Genomic DNA, 22,137 nt, shown 5'->3' on the forward strand with positions numbered 1-22,137 from the left:
GGAACTACAATTAGAGCACCCAAGAAAAAGTAAGGCAAAGGGGATTTGTTTCAAATAGGAAACAGTAGATTCCAAGAGCCCACTATCAAAGTACTTAGTTTGAGATCACCTAAACGTCTCATTCAGACACAAGCACAGGTCCCAACAAAGAGGGATACACTCAAATGTTTACAAAGCATAAATAATATGTAAACAAAACAATAAAGAGCATAACAGACAGATGATTTACAAGGGAAAAATATAATCTCCCAAAACTCGAACTATACATTTGACTGTTTCCCTCCCAGCCAGGTCCTGGACAAAACCAAGTAATCCCATCCCGAGACAAAGACAGAAAACAAGTTGGAAAACAGACATAGGGGGATAGAAGACGCAACGAGTACGTCCCTGCCCATTATGGGAAGTCGGGAACCCCACCCAGTGAATGGAGTTGGATGGATAGGACAGCAGATCTGATGGACACAATGAACGGCTTCAATCAACATCTCATTCACTTTAACTTGCACAATGCTTGCTTTGGTTTCGTGGTAGACAGTTCGTCTGACGCCCGAGTTGCCAGGGTTCGAATCCATATTTGTGGCGATGCAGAGTCATTGTAAAAGTCTCATTTACAGTCTCACTTGTGTTAATTGGAGTACGTTACTGACTTGTAACAACGTTGTTCGTGTCCATATAAATGTACTACCAGCTGCACGTTGAGCTCATTGTGGGTTTTATGATACATCAAGCTCGTGTAAAATTACATTTACATTTGACCGAAAAATGATACATAACGATAGAAGTCTACAAATCATATTGCAGGTTTATTTCAGTTCCAAAAGCCATCACAAACATTCATCCACTGTATCACATAAGTCTTTGGTCACCAAATAAAAGCATGAAGTTTGCTATGTGTACAGTGCAACATAAAAGGATAGAAACAGTTTTACTGATAAAACCCTCAAATGATAACAAACCAATATGTTGTTGCTGGTAAGTTGCTTAATTGCATTTGTTAAAAAGCATAAACTGTGAAGCAAAAGTGTTGAAAATCGTTTGAATAAAGTTTAATGCAAAAAAATAATTCTTAAGCACTTTATGCCGTTCTAAGCTGTCGTTGCTGCATTTTTTTTCATTATTAATTATTATTATTCTGATTAAGGATGAGGGGATAAAGAAAGAATGAAATTAAATGCACAGAGGTGTCATTTCTTGACAGTCACCTCTAAAGATTGCAACTCTTAAAATTATCATAAAAAGAATAGTGAAATTTTACATTAGGTATCTAGAAAATGCTGAACATAAAGCTACATTGGCCAATTAAGTTAGGGTTAGTAGAAAGACTTTTTATTCTGCCATATCTGATTCTTTCAGATAGTTCTACATAGCTGCCAACTTTTCAAAAATAAAATAAGGAACGCTCATTTGGCCCGGGATGAGGGGCAATGTGTGCCGAAGCCCCGCGCCCCCCCCCCTTTCATCGAATCGCAACATATAAAAGTCAGCCTTTTTAATTACTATTACTAACACTAACAAGTTTGAGATGACAGAGGCTAGTCCAAATGTTGCTCAATTATCGGGTTTAGTACCAGCACATTTGAATCGTTAAAATGACACTTTCCACAATGATTGTTGTTTTGTTTTTAAGGGTTTTACGGCGCTTGCAACACATTTAGGTTATATCAGCGCCAGTAAAAAGGAAGAAAATTGGATAGTAAAAAGTTCTAGAATTACAGTTGAAGCATCCAAGAGAAAGTAAGACATAGGGGAACTGGGAACAAATAGGGATCAGATGTAGATTCCAAGAGCGTATCACCAATGTACTTAGTTTGAGATCACCTATAAGTCTTATCCGGACACAAGAACAAAATCCAACAAAGAGGAACACACTCAAATGCTTACATTATACATTAAAAAATAACAAATATAGTAATAATACATAACAGAGAGATGATTTACAAGGAAAAAAATATCATCTCCCAAAACAATAAATATGCATTTGACTGCTTCCCTCCCAGCTAGGACTCCGGCGAGGGCCAGGAAAAAAACAAGTAATCTCATTCCAAGACAAAGACTGAAAGCATGTTGGAAAACAGATATAAGGGGATAGAAGACACAGTGTGTACCTCCCTGCCCGCTATGGGAGCTTTCCACAATGAGATCAAAATTCAGAACGGAAAATATAAAGAAAGAATTCAACTGCCTCAACTTTGATAAGGACCAATACACAAGAAGCACAATTGTAAAATAAATGAAATAACTTAAGATGGTTAGAAATGCATAACTACCAACCTGGTACATCACTTGAGAGGGCGTTTTGGGTAAAAATTAGGTGAGTTCAGATAAAAAGTAGACGATTGCATATATGTTTTCTTTCATGCAACATAATGGTCTTTAAGTAGTATACTATAATAGTAGTTATAGTAAAATGCACCTCTAAATATTAGAGAATTCCTACTTCTTTACTTTGACAAGATAAACACACCTAAAAATGGAGTATACTTATTTTTCTTGAACCTAAACCGTTACAAAAGCTTGCTTGAAAAAAAAAATTAAAATCAGATGAAGATGTTTTTAAAGGGATTAAATTTATATATTTCATAAATTAATAAAGGGAAATAATCATTGTCATCTTTAATCAATATAAGCAATTGATTTTCTTATTGAATACCTTCCAATCAAAAAGGTGGATTTAATTTTATTCTTAATTAAAATAATATTTGTAACAAATAGTGAAAGTATCAATACTGTCTTAGAATATTCAAAGTATATCGAGGCTAACATCCATATCCTATGCAAATCTCCAATACATTATGAAAGGTTTGAGTAAAATACAGGCGTCATATAAACGAATGGAACTTTTTTAATTGTTGAAAATCATTTATGATAGAGGCATAATTCAAATTAAAGAGCTACACAAATGGAGATTATGCTCTCACTGGACACCAATAATAATGATAATAATAATAACAACAATAGTAGTAGTAGTAATAGTAATAATAATGGATCAATAATAATAATTCATTAGGCTCACATGGCTTTTTTACCACAAATTAGTCAAAAATTACAAAATACGGATTTTGAACTAAAAATAAGCACTTACGGACTCAGGGAGTCAAATCCGGAACAAATCCGTTTTTAACAGAACGGTTGGCAGCTATGGTTCTACAAAGCATTTGTCTCTCAAGCTGAGCAAATGAATGTTCATATAATATAAAAAAGGATATTGCAATGATGAACAGATTGTACTATATAAAGATAAAACGTTTTTGTAAACCCCCAAAATATGTCAATAACACTATACAATACAATGAATGTAATACAAATCAAATTCATGATTGTCATTACACCGATTGAAACGCTCTTTCCCTTCTATATTTATTTCTTTCATTAAAAATCTTTGTCTTCACCAAACTAATTAGTGTACCTTCAGGGATTCCTTTTTGTGAAAATACCCTGTGGTGTTTTAAGAACAGAATAATTTCAGACTTTCTAGGTAATGATCCCCTTGAACCATGTGCTGAAACATCTTCGACAAAGTTTTTAAAATATGACTTGACTCTATCTGTATCCTCATCTGACCATGACATGTATCTCCTATTTTTGCTTGAATTCCTCTTGGGTTCAGTTTGTTTTGAAGAACACGTAAGCTGATTTGGCACTCCTGCTTCACCATCAAATATTTCTTCTTGATTTGCAGCTGTTACTATGGATGTTCCAAAATTTGCATTTGAGTCTCTATTCACTACAGAGTCATTTGTTTCAATGTTACAATTTCCTTCCCCAGTGACCGATGCTGAGTTATCAATTTGACCCAAAAAATGACCAACTTCTGTTATTTCTCGTATTGCAAGTGGACACTGATAAATGTTTTGATTGATTGATTCACTGTGTCCCATATGTCGATAGAAGACATCTCTCTCGTGTTGTGGGACATCAAGTAAGGCAAATAATGTCGAAGCTCGGTGCCTGAATTTATCAGCTATTAACAACTGGGGTTTCTCTAAATCCTTTACTAAGGAAGTGACATATTTGATGGCAATGTAACCACTTACATGATCTTTGGATATTCCTGTATTTGGAAAAAGAAATGGGTTGTCTGAAATATCAACAGCTTTACGCTCCTGTGCAAGTTTCCTTAAAGGCTGAATTGTGTCATTGGGTATCAACACAGGGACCAACATCTTGCTTCCCTTTCCAGACTGATAGGCCAGCTTATACTTCTCAAGTAACGCTTTTTCCAGAGGATCAGTGACATGTTGTACAAGCTGGGGATCAACCCATACACCTGAATCTGCATCATTCCAGTCTTTTAACAACATCCTTGCGGGTTCTCCGCCTCTCCTCGCATTAAACATTGTAAGCCTAGCTACGATGACATTGCGAAGCCTAACAAACATATGTGAATCAAATAATTGATAATCATCCTCACAAATACGGACCATCTCTTCAGTAATAAATTGCCGTAGCTTCTTTATATCATTCTCTAATGGCATCTCTTTGGGTTTTCTCAAATTTGTTCTCTTTGCTTCACATTGAACTCTGGCTGTAAAAAAAATACTATCCCAATTATAATCCAGGACAGCTTTGAACAAATCTATCTCTGCGGATTCTTCCATTTTGTTTTGCATTATATATTCCCCTTTTAAGAAATTAATTAACTTTTTCAATATAAATCCAATTGAAAGCTTCAAGCCTGCTTTCAATGTCCCATCCTCTTTCAAAGTCTTTTCAGAAATGGTTTGCGATATTTCATTAAAGTTACAACGCTTCACCACGTCCTCTCCAGAGAAAGAAGGTTGATTTGTTCTCTTCCTAGTTTTTAAAATCAAATTTCCTAAGATGCGTAAATCACTCATTATAACTTTTCTCTCCTTCTTTGAACTTTTACTCCACAATTTTGTTCCTAACAATACTATAGCTTTGTCTGATCGACACAAATTTCCCACTTCATCATTCCGAAATTTGTCAAGAATATTCTCCTTTATTTCTTTACTTGCATTGGGAGCCACGGGATAAAATTTTACAACCCCAGTACACAGAGCATGCTCAGTACTACATTTCTTTTTGTGTTCATAAACCCTTCGTCCAGAGTAAAACCCCTTACAGCCAGCACACATAATAACTTCATGTGACCCTTGTGCTCTCTCACGCATAACTATTGAATTGTTTCTAGTGTTTGAATAAAAAATGCCCTTTTTCTTGAGATTCTCCATTGTTCTATACCTTTCCTTTACAGGCTGTTTCATGGCCTCTGTAACTTCTGTCTCATCTTTGTGTTTCCTCATCAAATGCCTTGAGAGTTTTGTTTGCAACTGTCCACAGTATGGACAGGGTCTCCTTGGCTTTTTGTATTTCTCTGGAAAAAAAGAAGAAAATAAAGCACATCATGCTATGAACTATGAAAATAAATCAATAGACAGATCGTATGCACATCAGCTACATGACAGCGATAGAGAGGAATAGCATTCCAAATATTTAAGGCCTGGACAAGTAACTGTCATAATTCCTTCTTGTTATATACTTTTCTACCATCTATTCCTTTGGAAGAGGTATGTTAGATTTGTGGAGACCTCTGCCACATAACAAATCCAGTGAAAAGACGCCATATTTTTGTTTTGAAATAGAAATAAATAGATCAATCCACCCACTTCACTGGGTTCAGGGTTCCCTCTTCATTATAATCAAAATATGAACATAAATCGGAATAGTAACACATTGAAGTCTCATCTGAATACATAGATTGTCCTTTGTTGTTTCAGCGAAAAATCAGACAGAATGTCAAAAGAATTTTAGGTTTTTCCCCAACCACCCCTTGGAGGTATCAGTATCAGCGGAATGGTAAGCGTCATGTTTTTTACGTTGAGCAACAAAATTTACTCTAAATGCTTCACTCGACCCAGGCGGAAAAGCAATCAAGAATAGACCCAAGTCCTATCCAAAGACTAACATTTCATTTAAGTTTATTGTAGGCCCTTGGCCAATCGACAAAATTCAATTCACATAAATTATTTACAACAATCAGAAATTAATTATATCAATAATAGTAATAGAATGCAATGAAGGCAATATCATAATAATAATAATAATAATAATAATAATAATAATAATAATAATAATAATAATAATAATAATAATAATAATAATAATAATAATAATAATAATAATAATATAATAATAATAATAATAATAATAATAACAGTAGCGGCAATAAGTAACAATTAATATAGTAACAAAAGTAATAATAGACTATAGTTCATAGTCATAACAATGACTTTCTTTGTCATTGAGGGAGTGAGAAAACATCACCGGCTGGCAGAACAAACAGCCGACATCAATCAAACGTCCTTCAGACCGGTTGAGCATCGGCTTCATTAATTCCTTAAAGACTTCCCCCCAACTGCCTGAACGATGCTGATGCCCAGACAGCTTAATCCTGATTTATATTTTGTGGGAATGAAATATGACATGTATATGCCGGAAATATTTCAATAACAAACACACTGTTCAGATAGAAAATATTTGAGTCTTGCCTTTGTTAATTGACACAGGTAAGTTAGGAAAATAAATGCTAGTAAAAACGATCAGCAAGTTCGTGAACACTGCTTCTCAACTCGAACATATGTTTTCATCAAATCTACACACATCATGTTGTGAGCTGAATTTTAATGATCTCAGTTGTCATTGAAAGGAAACCCAAGAATTTTAGAATAAAGAAAAATATTGAACCTGGAAGTCAAAAGGGTTTGTAGCACAGCAGACATTATCAAAGTATAATTTTAGTACCGACAAATTAAAAAGAAAATGTGCTTTTCTTTAAATGCTCCCAATCATCATATACTGTTTAGGTTGCAAGATTAATAAAAATGTTATCTACTCTGATTCTCGTTAAGTTTCCAGCTGGTCTGTGAAAAAAAGCCTTAAGCATCATAGAAATACAAAGAAACAGTTTTAATATATAGATGGGTTGTAACAAAAAAACCATTTTAACACTTACAATACAAGCAATTTAAGTCTATTACAGACAAAAAAAAAACCCCAATAAAATAAACATGAACATTTTTATGGCTGGTTTCACTGATATCACTCACACATTGGGGTTTCAGATTCTAAGATGTCCACCCTATCAAATTTGGATTTGTGCTTGTTATGTAAATGGTAGCGTATTTTGCGACGCAGCACTGCCAAAACAGAAGAAAATGCAATAACACAAATGCAGCACCGTGGAGGGGGTGGAAGTTTTTTTTTAAAAGGAATGGGTAAATTAATATTGATCCCACAAATATCAAAGGAGAAGAATGACAAAAAAATGACTCACCATTGCACGTAACACGTTGGTTTGCAAGTGTATAGCATTCGGGTTGAACCTGGGTCCCAGACTGGCAACGAGGTTCAGTCTGTGATAGTTGTGGATGAGGCTCTGACTGAGTTGGGGAATGAGCACTAGGTTCCAGAGACAATGATGTACTCAGCATTGGGTACCTCACAGAGTACGTAGAGGAATCAGACTCGGAGTCAGCAACAAAATCGGGACCCTGTATATTTTGTGGAAAAGATGACAGATCAATCAATTTATTCATGTTGACAATAAACATGAAGAGCCATTGTTTAATAATCCAACTAAACAATTAGCTGGTTAATAATGCAAGTATAATAAAAAAGAGTTGAGAAAGGCAGACATATTGTCTAAGTATTTAATATGTTCAACTGTGCTTGGATAAATATAGATACACCAACCAGGGTTTCAGTAAACCGTTTTTAACCAACTCTTTAAATCCTACACCAGGACCAACAACTACAAAACAATTTTTTATATCACTACGATTCTGGACATATAAACGGTTGTCATTGCAACAATATGAACTTCCTAACCTTGCAACTGCAATATAGTTAACAAAAAAAGTTGATAAACATTACGATGCAAGAGAATTTGGACAAAATGCGAGATCAAAAGTATAATCCCAACAGAAGCTATTTTAATTTTTCCTGGAAACGCATCATTTTCACATTTTGTCAAATAAAAAACAAACGACTTCAAATGTGAATGGCTCATCAATGAATATCACTTCAAAATATAACGAGGAAGGTTTAAAATAGTGTTATTGTTGGCAAAGTCCACTGCAAAGAAAAATTTTTAACAACAAAAAACTAGGAGATCTCACTGGTGTAAAACAGTGTTGTCCTTGTCCTGAAATATTGTATTGCGCCTAACAGACTGCAGGTCTCATCTTTTGTGGCAAATGTGTTTTGTCCACCACAAAATATGGTGATGTGAAGCATTTTGAGCATGGTGCCAACTGTGGATAAACGCTATACAAATGTTATGATTTTATTTTAATGTACATACTTACCACAAATGAATCATGTGATATGGAACTTTGTTCTGCATCACTTTCAGGCTCTGAGTTGGAGTCTATATAGAAAATAAAAACAACAAAAAAAAGCTGAAGACTATCATCTGCAAGTTTTTCTCTAAACTCTTAAACAAAAAATCATGCCATCTTGTGCTGTAAAAGGATTTTTTTAAAATTATTTACCTTATGACTATTGTCCTTTGGAAAAAAAAGAAAATTAAGTCCGAAACCTTCTGGCTATTTTCTTATAATTTCAAGAACGTCAGAGTTGGCAAGGGAGGACGGAAATATAATTCCAGAAACCAATCTGTCTATAATCATATCCATATGATAGTTTTTCGTTCAAGATTCAGGTACAGTCCACTTAGGATAATCGCAATACCTTGGGATCATCGAAAATGTTGGGATTAACCGAAATTCAGTTTCCTGTCCACTATTTCAACATTTTACACATTTATTGTCAACTCAAACCAGTAAATAATATTCTTAGTCCACCACATACAGAGCAATTTGATTGAAACAAAAACCATATGGCAGCCCCGTGTAGATTTGTCAACCAAAAGCAGCTATGAAGCAAGCCGATATCTTATTCAGATTGGAAGAAGTTTCAATCTTTTTTCTCAACAATTCAACATTTGTCAGAGTTAAAGAGATTAGCCTTAATGAGAGACAATAAGCTCTCACCAAACTCATTGGTCACAATGCACAGTTGTTAATCCTAAAACAAAGGATATCGCTCAGTCTCTCTTTATAACTGTCATTGATAACCTGTTGTCAAGATTATGACCAGCCCCACCCCTCTTCTATTTAATGGCCACCGATGACGTCACAAACCCATACTGCAGAGCCCCGCCCTCTTTCGACTCTAACAGAGTGGTGACACACTACTGTAGCATTAAATCCTGCTCACTCTCGATTCTTCAACCTGTCACGATTTCATCCAGGATGAAATTTAATCATGATATACTGTTTGATTTCTTGAATTTACCACTTTTTAAAAAACCGAAGTTTGTTGCAATTAACCAGTGACTTTTATATAGAATTATTTCCATTGCTTAGGAAATATTGTGATTAACCGAAAGTTGCGATTAAACGAGTTGCAATTATCCGGAGTGGACTGTAATAATATTACACATCATGACTCAAAAAAAAAAAAAAAAGCAAACTATGTGTACCTAAATGTTATTCATTTCCTCATCAAATTACATTCTTACCAGTAACATCATAGATCACATCAAAAGGGTTGTCTGGATTGACAGCAAGACTTTTTTCAGGATTTTTAAAGCTCAAATCTCTCTGATCTGAAGTTACAAAAGAAATAGCATATTCTCAACCTTAAACTATGATTTTGTGATGGCTGTGATATGGCATACTGTATGCATAAAGCAAGATGCAAAGACAGGTTTAAGTTTAAATTATTTTATATTCTTTTCAAAAATCCATTCTAGTTTTGCCAAAATAAAATAAACACGAGAAGTGTTGAGTTGGATAGCGCTAAAACTAAAAGTAGTAGTGGTAGTAGTAGTAGTAGTAGTAGTAGTAGTAGTAAACGACAGATCATACTCACTAGTGTGAATCTACAGTCTACAGAAGTTCCCGAATTATCTGACTCCACTTCCAAATGACTGACTGACAAGTGACAATCATCAATCGGTGTGTGTGTGATTAGGTACTTTGGTAAACGTCCATTTGGCCCTCCAGCAGGGAGCCGATAAATGGCCTAGTGGCTGTGACCCGATTTTTTGGACTTTTGAGTGATGGGTCTCAGAAAAAGTTCCATAGATTTTTTGTTTATGGATGGATTTTAATGATTTATGTCTTATTTTCTTCAGGAGAAATTACTCTATCGTTTGGTGTAGTTTATTTTAAAATCAATGACAATTTAGTATAACTTTTGATTATGGATAAAATAGGGTATAATTTAGCTTTGGATAATTAAAAGATTAGAACTTGGTAAATCAAAATTTCATGCTGGCACGTTTATTTAACATCTTAACTTTTTTATAAAATTAAATTCAGGGCAAAGTTGTATACCGCATCCATGAAATTCGTTCCAGTAAAATCCTTACTCAAATCTTAGCGGTCATTTTAGACCAGTTTTGAAATCCAAATGGCGGTTACTACCGGAAATGCAACAATTTTCAGGTCACAAATTCCGTCAGTAAATAACAAAGGCAAATAGAAGACCATTTGTCAGCCTTTAAACTTACACAACTTTTTTTTCTGCTTATCTGATTTTCACAATTTTGGTATCATTAGAATCGTGTTGAAAAGCACTTTAAAATGATATAGGTTTCATTGAGCTCAATCCAATTTGAATTTTTTACCAAAGTACCTAGTGTGATGTCTACCCTATTGAAAATCTTAAATCAACTGTGATGTAATAAGAATGGCCAATAACTTACCATTTAAATTATCTCGGTGTCTCTTCAATGATGCCTCCAGCATCAATTTACCCCACGATGCCATAGACGTCTAGTTTGGAACTCAGCAAGTGACGAAAAAATACTTGCGGCTATAGAGAGGACGTCCGTCGGCCACTCTCTTTGCAAGTCAGTAGTTATCAGATAATCCTTGGTTCTTGAAAAATATAGAAACACAGCGGTTCATTTAAAAAGACTCTTTTGTAGATCAAGATATAATGTTAGGTATTGCACTTTAAAATCTCTTCAGACATAGAACGGGTCAACTTGACGTCTAGACCAAATCATTTCGAAGATCGATATGGCAACAGCAACGCCTGGAATGGAGGATTTAAATGCGGCATCTGACGATTCTACTGCCATGACAGAAGATGCTCCATTTCACGACGTCGAGATGGCTTCAACTGGCATCAGGCATCAACATGCTACTCAATAATGGGTTTGATGAAGCGTTTGACTAAGAACTAAAGGCCGAGCTGATAACTGATAACCACCTACTACTGACTTGCAGAGTGAGTGAGTGCCGAGTGCCTCTTTATGCGCGAAATTGACTAAACATACGTTTCACGAAAAAAAGAGTTACTATGTTTGCTTGTCTCTTGTCACCAAGATAAGAATCCGGACCAAGATTCGATAAATCTGTTTCTAAAAATAGATTATAATTCGTATATCTTGTTCATTCCTCAGTTCATCAACTTTCACACAATTTTATATTAGGTTTTCATTACTATAAAAATCCATATAATGCTCTAGAATTTTAGAGAAAATTTCGGAAAGATATATTGCCTCACTATTGAAATATATCGATGAAAACACTGGTACCCCTGTTGTACTTTTTTCAGGCGGTCACCTTATTGACCAACGTGAAAATTTAGGCATAACTCTTCTTACTGTGGTGTTTAACAAATAACTTCAATACTATGATTTACAATTATATATCCTTGACGGTTGGGTTGACAACCTTAAACTAAAAATAGAAATGTGAATGTGCTAGAGGTCAAATCAATAGGGGGACCGGATTTTGGTCTCCCTATTGGTAAAGTACTGTAAAATGAACTAATAGGGGTACCAAAAGTCTCCCTATCCGGTATTAATACATATATATATATATATATATATATATATATATATATATATATATATATATATTATATATATATAGGATATTATAAAGGACATTACTAAAGATTACACCGACTGAGGACGTGTAAAGAGACACAGAAACGAATCGTCTCGGCCACAAAAAATGTGAGTGACAATTTGCATTCTATATTAGCTCTAACCATCATTATCGAGCACTTTCGTACCTACGAGTACCCACCAACACTCATAAATATGTATATATATAATATATATATATATAATATATATATATATATATATATATATATATATATATATTATATATATTATCTATCTATCTATCTATCTATTATCTATCTATCTATCTATCTATCTATCTATCTATCTATCTACTATCTATCTATCTATCTATCTATCTATCTATCTATCTATCTATCTATCTATCTATCTATCTATCATATCTATCTATCTATTTATCTACCTATCTATCTATCTATCTATCTATCTATCTATCTATCTATCTATCTATCTATCTATCTATCTATCTATCTATCTATCTATCTATCTATCTATCTATCTATCTATCTATCTATCTATCTATCTATCGATCTATCTATCTATCTATCTATCTATCTATCTATCTATCTATCTATCTATCTATCTATCTATCTATCTATCTATCTATCTATCTATCTATCTATCGATCTATCTATCTATCTATCTATCTATCTATCTATCTATCTATCTATCTATTTATCTATCTATTTATCTATCTATCTATCTACCTATCTATCTATCTATCTATTTATCTATCTACCTCTCTGTCTATCTATCTATCTATAATAAAATCAGTCCGTCGATCAGTGTTCAATTTGTTCATAGGCCTCAAGCAGGTTTTGTTCAGCAGTACAACCATTTTGGAGTCGCAACAAAATATCAATGAATCTTGCCACAATCTACACACCGGTCTCCACGAAACTACACCGAATATCAATGAATCTTGCCACAATTTACACACCGGTCTTCACGAAACTACACCGAATATCAATGAATCTTGCCACAATCTACACACAGGTTTCAGCATGGGAACGATCTACATTATATTTCCACTTATTGCAAAATGTGCTCAAAATGACCTACATAATAAAAGGTGTTCACAGTTTTTTGAAATATCAAATTAAGAAATTGAGGAGCAGGCACCGAGGCTTCCATTACATAATATGTTTAACCTTGGCAGGCACTTGTGTAAGATAACGAAACAAACTGAACAAGATCATGGATCTGTGACCCGGTTTGAAGTGACCTAGATATGGATCGCTGCCATTGCACCATTTTCCGTGTGAGTGTGAGTATGACCCCCTCTCCCTCTCTCCCTCTCTCTCTCTCCATCTCTCTCCCTTTCTCTCTCTCCCTCTCTACCTCTCTCTCTCTCTCCATCTCTTTCTCTCTCCCTCTCTCTCTGCCTCTCTCTCCCCCCTTCTCTCTCTATTCATCTCTCTCCCTCTCTCTCCATCTGTCTCCCCTCTCTCTATCTCACGCTCCATCTCTCTCTCTCTCTCTCTCTCTCTCTCTCTCTCTCTCTCCATCTGTCTCTCTCTCTATGAATGCGCGCGTGCGTGTGTTGTGAGTGAGTAAGGGGGATTGGGGGGGGGGAACTAACCTATATATATATATATATATATATATATATATATATATATATATATATATATATATATATATAGCGCTAATCCCGCTTTGCCGCAGCTCTGTGCGCACATTGATATGAGGGGAAATCATACATGCATTAGAAACAAAATACACAATTCTGATATTTTAGCTTCTACCATATACACACATACATATACTTATAAGGAAATATGACATACATATATGACCTACCATATCAAACAGCTACCCAAAATTTATCTAGAGATAATATGCGCATGGCTCCTTAGATAAAGAATTCCTTAGCTCACAACATTGCCGTCCGGAAATATCACGGACCAACACACAAAACAATGTGTAACCATGACCGTTTATAGTCAGGTTAATACAGTTTAGTGAGAATTACATATAAACGCAGATGGCAAAAACAATAACAAAACCCGAGTGACGTCAACTTCGAACTATCTATCCTGGACACGACCAAAGATTTTTTTCAGTTTTTGTGAATTTTAAGAAACAATGTCCGACGTCTTCCTTGATGAAAGAAAATAATAACCTTCGAACTATCTATCCTGGACACGACCAAAGATTTTTTTCAGTTTTTGTGAATTTTAAGAAACAATGTCCGACGTCTTCCTTGATGAAAGAAAATAATAACCTTCGAACTATCTATCCTGGACACGACCAAAGATTTTTTCAGTTTTTGTGAATTTTAAGAAACAATGTCCGACGTCTTCCTTGATGAAAGAAAATAATAACCTTCGAACTATCTATCCTGGACACGACCAAAGATTTTTTCAGTTTTTGTGAATTTTAAGAAACAATGTCCGACGTCTTCCTTGATGAAAGAAAATAATAACCTTCGAACTATCTATCCTGGACACGACCAAAGAGTTTTTCAGTTTTTGTGAATTTTAAGAAACAATGTCCGACGTCTTCCTTGATGAAAGAAAATAATAACCTTCGAACTATCTATCCTGGACACGACCAAAGATTTTTTCAGTTTTTGTGAATTTTAAGAAACAATGTCCGACGTCTTCCTTGATGAAAGAAAATAATAACCTTCGAACTATCTATCCTGGACACGACCAAAGATTTTTTCAGTTTTTGTGAATTTTAAGAAACAATGTCCGACGTCTTCCTTGATGAAAGAAAATAATAACCTTCGAACTATCTATCCTGGACACGACCAAAGATTTTTTTCAGTTTTTGTGAATTTTAAGAAACAATGTCCGACGTCTTCCTTGATGAAAGAAAATAATAACCTTCGAACTATCTATCCTGGACACGACCAAAGATTTTTTCAGTTTTTGTGAATTTTAAGAAACAATGTCCGACGTCTTCCTTGATGAAAGAAAATAATAACCTTCGAACTATCTATCCTGGACACGACCAAAGATTTTTTCAGTTTTTGTGAATTTTAAGAAACAATGTCCGACGTCTTCCTTGATGAAAGAAAATAATAACCTTCGAACTATCTATCCTGGACACGACCAAAGATTTTTTTCAGTTTTTGTGAATTTTAAAAAACAATGTCCGACGTCTTCCTTGATGAAAGAAAATAATAACCATCGAACTATCTATCCTGGACACGACCAAAGATTTTTTTCAGTTTTTGTGAATTTTAAGAAACAATGTCCGACGTCTTCCTTGATGAAAGAAAATAATAACCTTCGAACTATCTATCCTGGACACGACCAAAGATTTTTTCAGTTTTTGTGAATTTTAAGAAACAATGTCCGACGTCTTCCTTGATGAAAGAAAATAATAACCTTCGAACTATCTATCCTGGACACGACCAAAGATTTTTTCAGTTTTTGTGAATTTTAAGAAACAATGTCCGACGTCTTCCTTGATGAAAGAAAATAATAACCTTCGAACTATCTATCCTGGACACGACCAAAGATTTTTTTCAGTTTTTGTGAATTTTAAGAAACAATGTCCGACGTCTTCCTTGATGAAAGAAAATAATAACCTTCGAACTATCTATCCTGGACACGACCAAAGATTTTTTTCAGTTTTTGTGAATTTTAAGAAACAATGTCCGACGTCTTCCTTGATGAAAGAAAATAATAACCTTCGAACTATCTATCCTGGACACGACCAAAGATTTTTTCAGTTTTTGTGAATTTTAAGAAACAATGTCCGACGTCTTCCTTGATGAAAGAAAATAATAACCTTCGAACTATCTATCCTGGACACGACCAAAGATTTTTTTCAGTTTTTGTGAATTTTAAGAAACAATGTCCGACGTCTTCCTTGATGAAAGAAAATAATAACCTTCGAACTATCTATCCTGGACACGACCAAAGATTTTTTCAGTTTTTGTGAATTTTAAGAAACAATGTCCGACGTCTTCCTTGATGAAAGAAAATAATAACCTTCGAACTATCTATCCTGGACACGACCAAAGATTTTTTCAGTTTTTGTGAATTTTAAGAAACAATGTCCGACGTCTTCCTTGATGAAAGAAAATAATAACCGTCGAACTATCTATCCTGGACACGACCAAAGATTTTTTTCAGTTTTTGTGAATTTTAAGAAACAATGTCCGACGTCTTCCTTGATTAAAGAAAATAATAACCTTCGAACTATCTATCCTGGACACGACCAAAGATTTTTTTCAGTTTTTGTGAATTTTAAGAAACAATGTCCGACGTCTTCCTTGATGAAAGAAAATAATAACCTTCGAACTATCTATCCTGGACACGACCAAAGATTTTTTCAGTTTTTGTGAATTTTAAGAAACAATGTCCGACGTCTTCCTTGATGAAAGAAAATAATAACCTTCGAACTATCTATCCTGGACACGACCAAAGATTTTTTCAGTTTTTGTGAATTTTAAGAAACAATGTCCGACGTCTTCCTTGATGAAAGAAAATAATAACCTTCGAACTATCTATCCTGGACACGACCAAAGATTTTTTTCAGTTTTTGTGAATTTTAAGAAACAATGTCCGACGTCTTCCTTGATGAAAGAAAATAATAACCTTCGAACTATCTATCCTGGACACGACCAAAGATTTTTTTCAGTTTTTGTGAATTTTAAGAAACAATGTCCGACGTCTTCCTTGATGAAAGAAAATAATAACCTTAAGTTCATAATTTAGACTTAAATTTAATTATCAACTAAATAAATAAATACATAACATATATTAATATAAATATTTATAATTATAAGCACATGTCCATAGATTTACCATGCTCCATGGACAGAAAGAAATAAGATACAACCCTGTGATAATGGTCCTGTTAATGCAATGCATTTAGGTAAAATACTCACAACATCCGCCATCCATTATAATGTACCAACAACGCACAAAGCTTAGTGTAACCCTTAACGTTTATAGATAGGACGAAGTTGACGTCATTCAGGTCTTTGTCATTGCTTTTTGCCATCCGTGTTTATGATTAATTCTCACTAAACTGTATTATCCAGACTATAAAGGTTATAATTAAACAGAGCTTGTGTATTGGTTCGTTACACTTCCGGATGGCAATGATGTGAGCTTCTTAGCCAAGCGCATACTATCTATAATCTGATTGATATAATTTTAGTGAGAGCTAATCATGAACATGGCTGTCTAAAAACAATAAAAATTTGAGTGACGTCTATTTTGTTCCTTCTATAGATAGTTTGCGCTTGGCTAAGAAGATCACAACATTGCCATCCGGAAGTATAACGGACCAACACATAAAACTTTGTGTAATCGTGATCATTTATAGTCAGGTTAATACAGTTTCGCGAGGATTACTCATAAACGCAGATGGCAAAAAAAAAAATAAAAAAATAAAATCAAAGACCTGACTAACGTCAACTTCGAACTATTTTTTCAGGCTGTTGAATCAGGTAGTCAACGAAATCACTCAACAAGGAATCGATAGACTGATGTCACGTCCGCCCAGCCCAGCAACGAGCAGCTTGGTTCTAAACAAAGAAAATCGGTACTTTTTATTCTTCATGCCGGCTAGAACTTTTTCACATGTCATGTGATCAGAATGTACATACGTAAAACATGATCAGTTTTGTAATGTTTTTCTCCTCTGGACACACATTTATGCTCGTCGGAGAAGTATTTCATAAGCGCGTCCGCAATTGTTCTGATAGTTTAGAACAAGTTACTAAGTTACTATGCGTCATTACGAGGGAAGTGACATCACGACTGTTGAAACCTATTTAAAGCTTATGCATAGTTGCAGACCTCATCATCATCATTGCCTTTTTCACCCTGGGTCAGGGTCTCGGCCACAAACATTTTCCATCCCTCTCTCACCATTGCCTTTTTCACCCTGGGTCAGGGTACAGGCCACAGACAAACAGGTTCCATTCCTCTCTCATCATTGCCTTTTTCACCCTGGGTCAGGGTACAGGCCACAAACAGAATCCATCCCTCTCTCATCATTTCCTTATTCACCCTGGGTCAGGGTATAGGCCACAGGCAAACAGTTTCCATCCCTCTCTCATCATTGCCTTTTTCACCCTGGGTCAGTTTCCATCCTTCTCTATCCTCAGCTAACTTCTTTTTTTTTTATCTCGTTCGTTGTGTTATCACTTCTCTGTATACCAGCTTCTTTAATATTTCTCCATGTTCCTCGTGGCCTTCCCCTTGATCTTCTGCCCTGAGGGCTATGTGGTCTAGTGGTATGACACTCGCTTTCGGATAGGAAGCTCCTGGGTTCGAGCCTCGCTCGGCGCATAGTTGAGTCCTTGGAGAAGGCTCTTTACTCACATTCTCTCACCGTACTCAGGTGTAAAATGAGTACCTGGCCGTTAACAGCGTTGTCTCTGTCCCAAAAATTTGTAATATCGCCTGACAGGCGTCATGTCTCGTCCTACATGTTATGTGTTTCTGTTGACCAGGGACCCCTTGTAAAGCGCTTTGAGCACGTTTAGTGGATATTGCGCTATATAAAAGCTCAAGTTAAGGGTTTCAGTCCAATACTTTTCTTGTTATAGTGGAGTCATTATTTCTGCGGGTGTGTCCAATCGTAGTCATCGTTAACATATAGCCTGAAACTCGAACCCGAGGACTGGCAGTTTGACGTCATTTTTAGGTTTGTGTAGCGTCTTTTGTCGTTAGTAGAGCTAACAAGTTATTTCATTGGTTGAATTATTGACTACAACTCACGATTTGTTTTCTTTTGAGGTAAAATTCACTTCCATCGTCTTCTTCGTATTTCCTCTCCCACGGGTTTCTGCTGTGTTCTTTTTCATACTTCTTCGTTCTTAATTCTATCCATCTGTTTTATTCTGAGTAGCTTATGCATGCACCTGTTTACGAATGTATCCCCCTTATCCATGCCTGCGATGCATTCCAAGTTTCACATCCATAATATAGTAGTAGGACAGAATGGGAGCGATCTATATTCATGTTTTCGTCCAACCAGGTCATCAATCACATGATTTGTTGCTGTCCAACGATTGGATATTAATTTCTTAACAGGCGGCTTTGTTTACAAATGTTATAAACATACCCATGCGTCAAGCTGAATCAAATGACCAATCGTGATGTTAGATATTTAAAAAGCTGTGAACATTTTTCACTAAGTAGGTCACTTTGAGCACATTTTGCAATGTGACCAATGACTTCAAGCACATGGAAATGTAATATAGATCATGCCCATTGAGATCTGCCTATAGAAAATATAGATCGTATGAAGTTGACGGACTCAGTTCTTTGTTATTGCTTTTTGTCATCCGGGTTTAAGAGTAATTCTCACTAAACTGTATTAACCGGACTATAAAAGTTCAAGGCTACACAGAGTTTTGTGTGTTAGTCCGATATACTTCCGGATGGCAATGTTGTGAGCTTCTTAGCCAAGCGCATTCTATCCATATAAACTATTAGGTTGGAGGAGAGAAAATCTCAGTCCCCATAGTTTACTTTATAAATCAACAATTTTCCCTTTTAATGATTGAATAAGACGCCAAAATCCTTTGAATTATGAAGTCTTGCATCAACTTTCATTTTCAATAAGTTTTAAGTTCCGAAATTGGAGCCAGTATTTCGTAATTTTACGAATTTTTTGTAGTCGTAAGCAGGCCTGTAGTTCTGTGATAACAAGCTGCCAGAAGCTGTAGACTGGAAAAATGAATACACACGCACACACGCACACACCCACACACACACACACACACACACACACACACACACACATATATATATATATATATATATATATAAATATATATATATATCGAAGTTGAACTTTTATATAGCGCAATGTCCACTAAACGTGCTCAGAGTAATTTCTTAAAGATTTCTATTACAACAATGATCCCATAAGGAATTGGGTTATCAGACCTGAAAATAATTGCACGTCGATTGTACGTTATATCCGATTGGAGGATGCTGTGAGTATTTTACCTTACAGCATAGCATCGATATTGGACATGACTGACTGAGCGAGACAGAAATGGTGATAAAATTGTTGATAACTGCATTCATCAATGCAAAACACAATGTATAATGTTCACCTGCTTTTAAACGTTCTATTCAAACGCGTGCTCTGCCTAGTGTGTATGCACACAAAATGACGTGTAGTTTAATATCCATTTTATTAAACCAACCATCTGTTGAAGCTTTTTTCACCGTGAACAACCGTGGCCTAAGGTCTAACGGGAAGGCGTGTTATTGCCCGCTGTCTTCCTTTTCCAGTCTGTGCGATTGTGGTGTTGGCCAAGCCCAAGTGCAGTGATTGAAGTGTTTGCCTCCACCCCACCCATCACCCTCATCTTATACTTACGCTCTGTTTAATATCGCCGGGCATTATTACGTGTGGCCTCCTTCACGAATTTTTGAAGAAAAATATAGAGAGAAAAAGGAAAGGTGCTCTCAAGTTGTTTCGGTTAAAAGAAAGTCCTGCTTAGAAGTATTTCGGTTCATCGTAAGAATTAGTACAAAGATAATGAAGAAACTCGTATAATTTATTAAATTCTTTGCGGTTTAAGGTATTTTTCGGTTTAGCTTCTTTCAGTTTAAAGTAATTTTACTGTATATATATATATATATATATATATATATATATATATATATATATATATATATATATATATATTATTCGTGAAAAACTGATATAGAGTGCTCGACAAGTAGCGCGAATGATATTTATTATCTCGCCTTTGCAAAATTAGATTATCGCCAAAAAATTTGTTTCAGCCGGTGCAATGGCTTCTTCCGGGCGACGATATTAGTTGCAGATCTGCAACTATATATATATATATATATATATATATATATATATATATATATATATATATATATATATATATATATATATATATATATATATATATTATATATATATATATTTATATATATGTATACATATTATATATGTATATATATACAATATATATATATATATATATATATATATATATTTATATAAATATATATATATATATATATATATATATATGTATGTATGCATGTTATATATAATTAAAAGGGTATTAAATATAGTGCTATTTAGATAGTGAAAAAAAATTGCAGTGAACAAAAAGTTACATGGGGATGTTTATTGATTATGTGCGTTTGATTAAAATACTTATAACATCCGCCAGTTGGATATATCGTACCAATCCACTAAACTGTTAGGGACTTTCGATGCTTATAGTCTGATTGATAGAATTTAGTGAGGACTGCTCATTAAAATGTCTGACTAATATAGATAATATGCGCTTGGCTAAGAAGCTCATAACATTGCCATCCGGAAGTATAACGGAATAACATACAAAATTGTGTGTATCCATGAACTTTTATAGTCAGATTAATACCGTTCAGTGAGCATTACTCATAAACGCGGATGGCAAAAAACAATAACAATGACCTGAGTGACGTCATCTTCGAACTATCTATTGTAATAAAGCGCTGAAGGATGTCAATTTCTTTCTATCTATATGTTTCTTTTTTAAGGATAATGGATATAGTTATTTAAAGTGATAAAAACCAATATTTAAGAAGTCCAATAATTTCTATTTTAAATCCACCATTTGGTATCTACACCAACTTCACTTCCTACAACATTGAATCAAGATTTCAACAAATATCAAATATATTTAGAAACAACAACTGAAGAACTGATTTTAACAACACAAGGAAACATCCAATGGCCTCAGCACCTTAACACACATCATGGCATTCATCAATAGCTAAGAACACAACCTGCACTGGAAATAAATCACTAACTAGATAAATTAATAGAACTGACTGAACACACGAAATAACACACACACACACATACACGCACAAACACACAAACACACACACACACACACACACACACACACACACAGACGTGCACACTGCACATGGCAAAAGCGTCCATAATCACGTTGCCAGAAAACTCGTCCTTCAAATATCATCAATTTAAACGACCCTCATCTTCGCAAAAGCTCTCAAAACTCGGACATCGTGTAGTCCTTCTTAAGTCCCAGGTTTGAGAGTTTTTTTTGTTTTTTTTTTTCCCAAGATGAGGGTCATTTAAATCGATCAATATTTGAAGGACGAGGTTTTTGGCCAAAATTTTTGAATACGTGTATTTCCAGAGACGGGGGCTTAACTGGTAATGGTAAATAGAGCGAAACTTGCTTATGGACAAAAGGTGAACAATAACTAAACGTGTAAAAGCACTGGGAACATGCTGTA

At 34.9% G+C, this 22,137-nt stretch overlaps 2 protein-coding genes across 10 annotated transcripts in view; both read right to left on the bottom strand.

Annotated features, from left to right (window-relative positions):
• Window positions 1-21,661, bottom strand: part of LOC144975500 (solute carrier family 22 member 4-like) — a 25,904-nt gene extending 4,243 nt beyond the window's left edge. For 2 of the 8 annotated variants that reach the window (XM_078919657.1, XM_078919656.1), the window contains exon 1: window positions 12,657-13,418. The gene's annotated coding sequence lies outside the window, so the exon portion shown is untranslated. Of the gene's footprint in view, window positions 1-12,656; window positions 13,419-13,720; window positions 16,557-18,615; window positions 19,150-21,611 lie in introns of those variants that run through there. The other 6 variants (XM_078919663.1, XM_078919658.1, XM_078919662.1 and 3 more) reach the window with 6 other exon arrangements.
• LOC144975499 (uncharacterized) lies at window positions 785-11,802 on the bottom strand. Of its 2 annotated transcripts, XM_078919653.1 has the most exons (4): window positions 9,548-11,802; window positions 8,331-8,392; window positions 7,298-7,514; window positions 785-5,338 (listed from the first exon to the last, which is right to left on the bottom strand). In XM_078919653.1, the coding sequence occupies exons 3-4, from the start codon at window positions 7,452-7,454 to the stop codon at window positions 3,324-3,326; spliced, it is 2,172 nt and encodes a 723-aa protein (XP_078775779.1). In that variant the 5' UTR covers window positions 7,455-7,514; window positions 8,331-8,392; window positions 9,548-11,802; the 3' UTR covers window positions 785-3,323. The 2 variants fall into 2 exon arrangements, with proteins under 2 accessions (XP_078775779.1, XP_078775780.1); XM_078919654.1 differs by lacking the exon at window positions 9,548-11,802 and having other exon boundaries at window positions 8,331-8,485.
• Window positions 21,662-22,137: the final 476 nt, after the last annotated feature.

This window comes from Berghia stephanieae, chromosome 6 (assembly GCF_034508935.2).
Source record: "Berghia stephanieae isolate SIO BIC M18660-M18661 chromosome 6, UCSD_Bste_1.3, whole genome shotgun sequence".
NCBI lineage: Eukaryota > Metazoa > Mollusca > Gastropoda > Nudibranchia > Aeolidiidae > Berghia > Berghia stephanieae.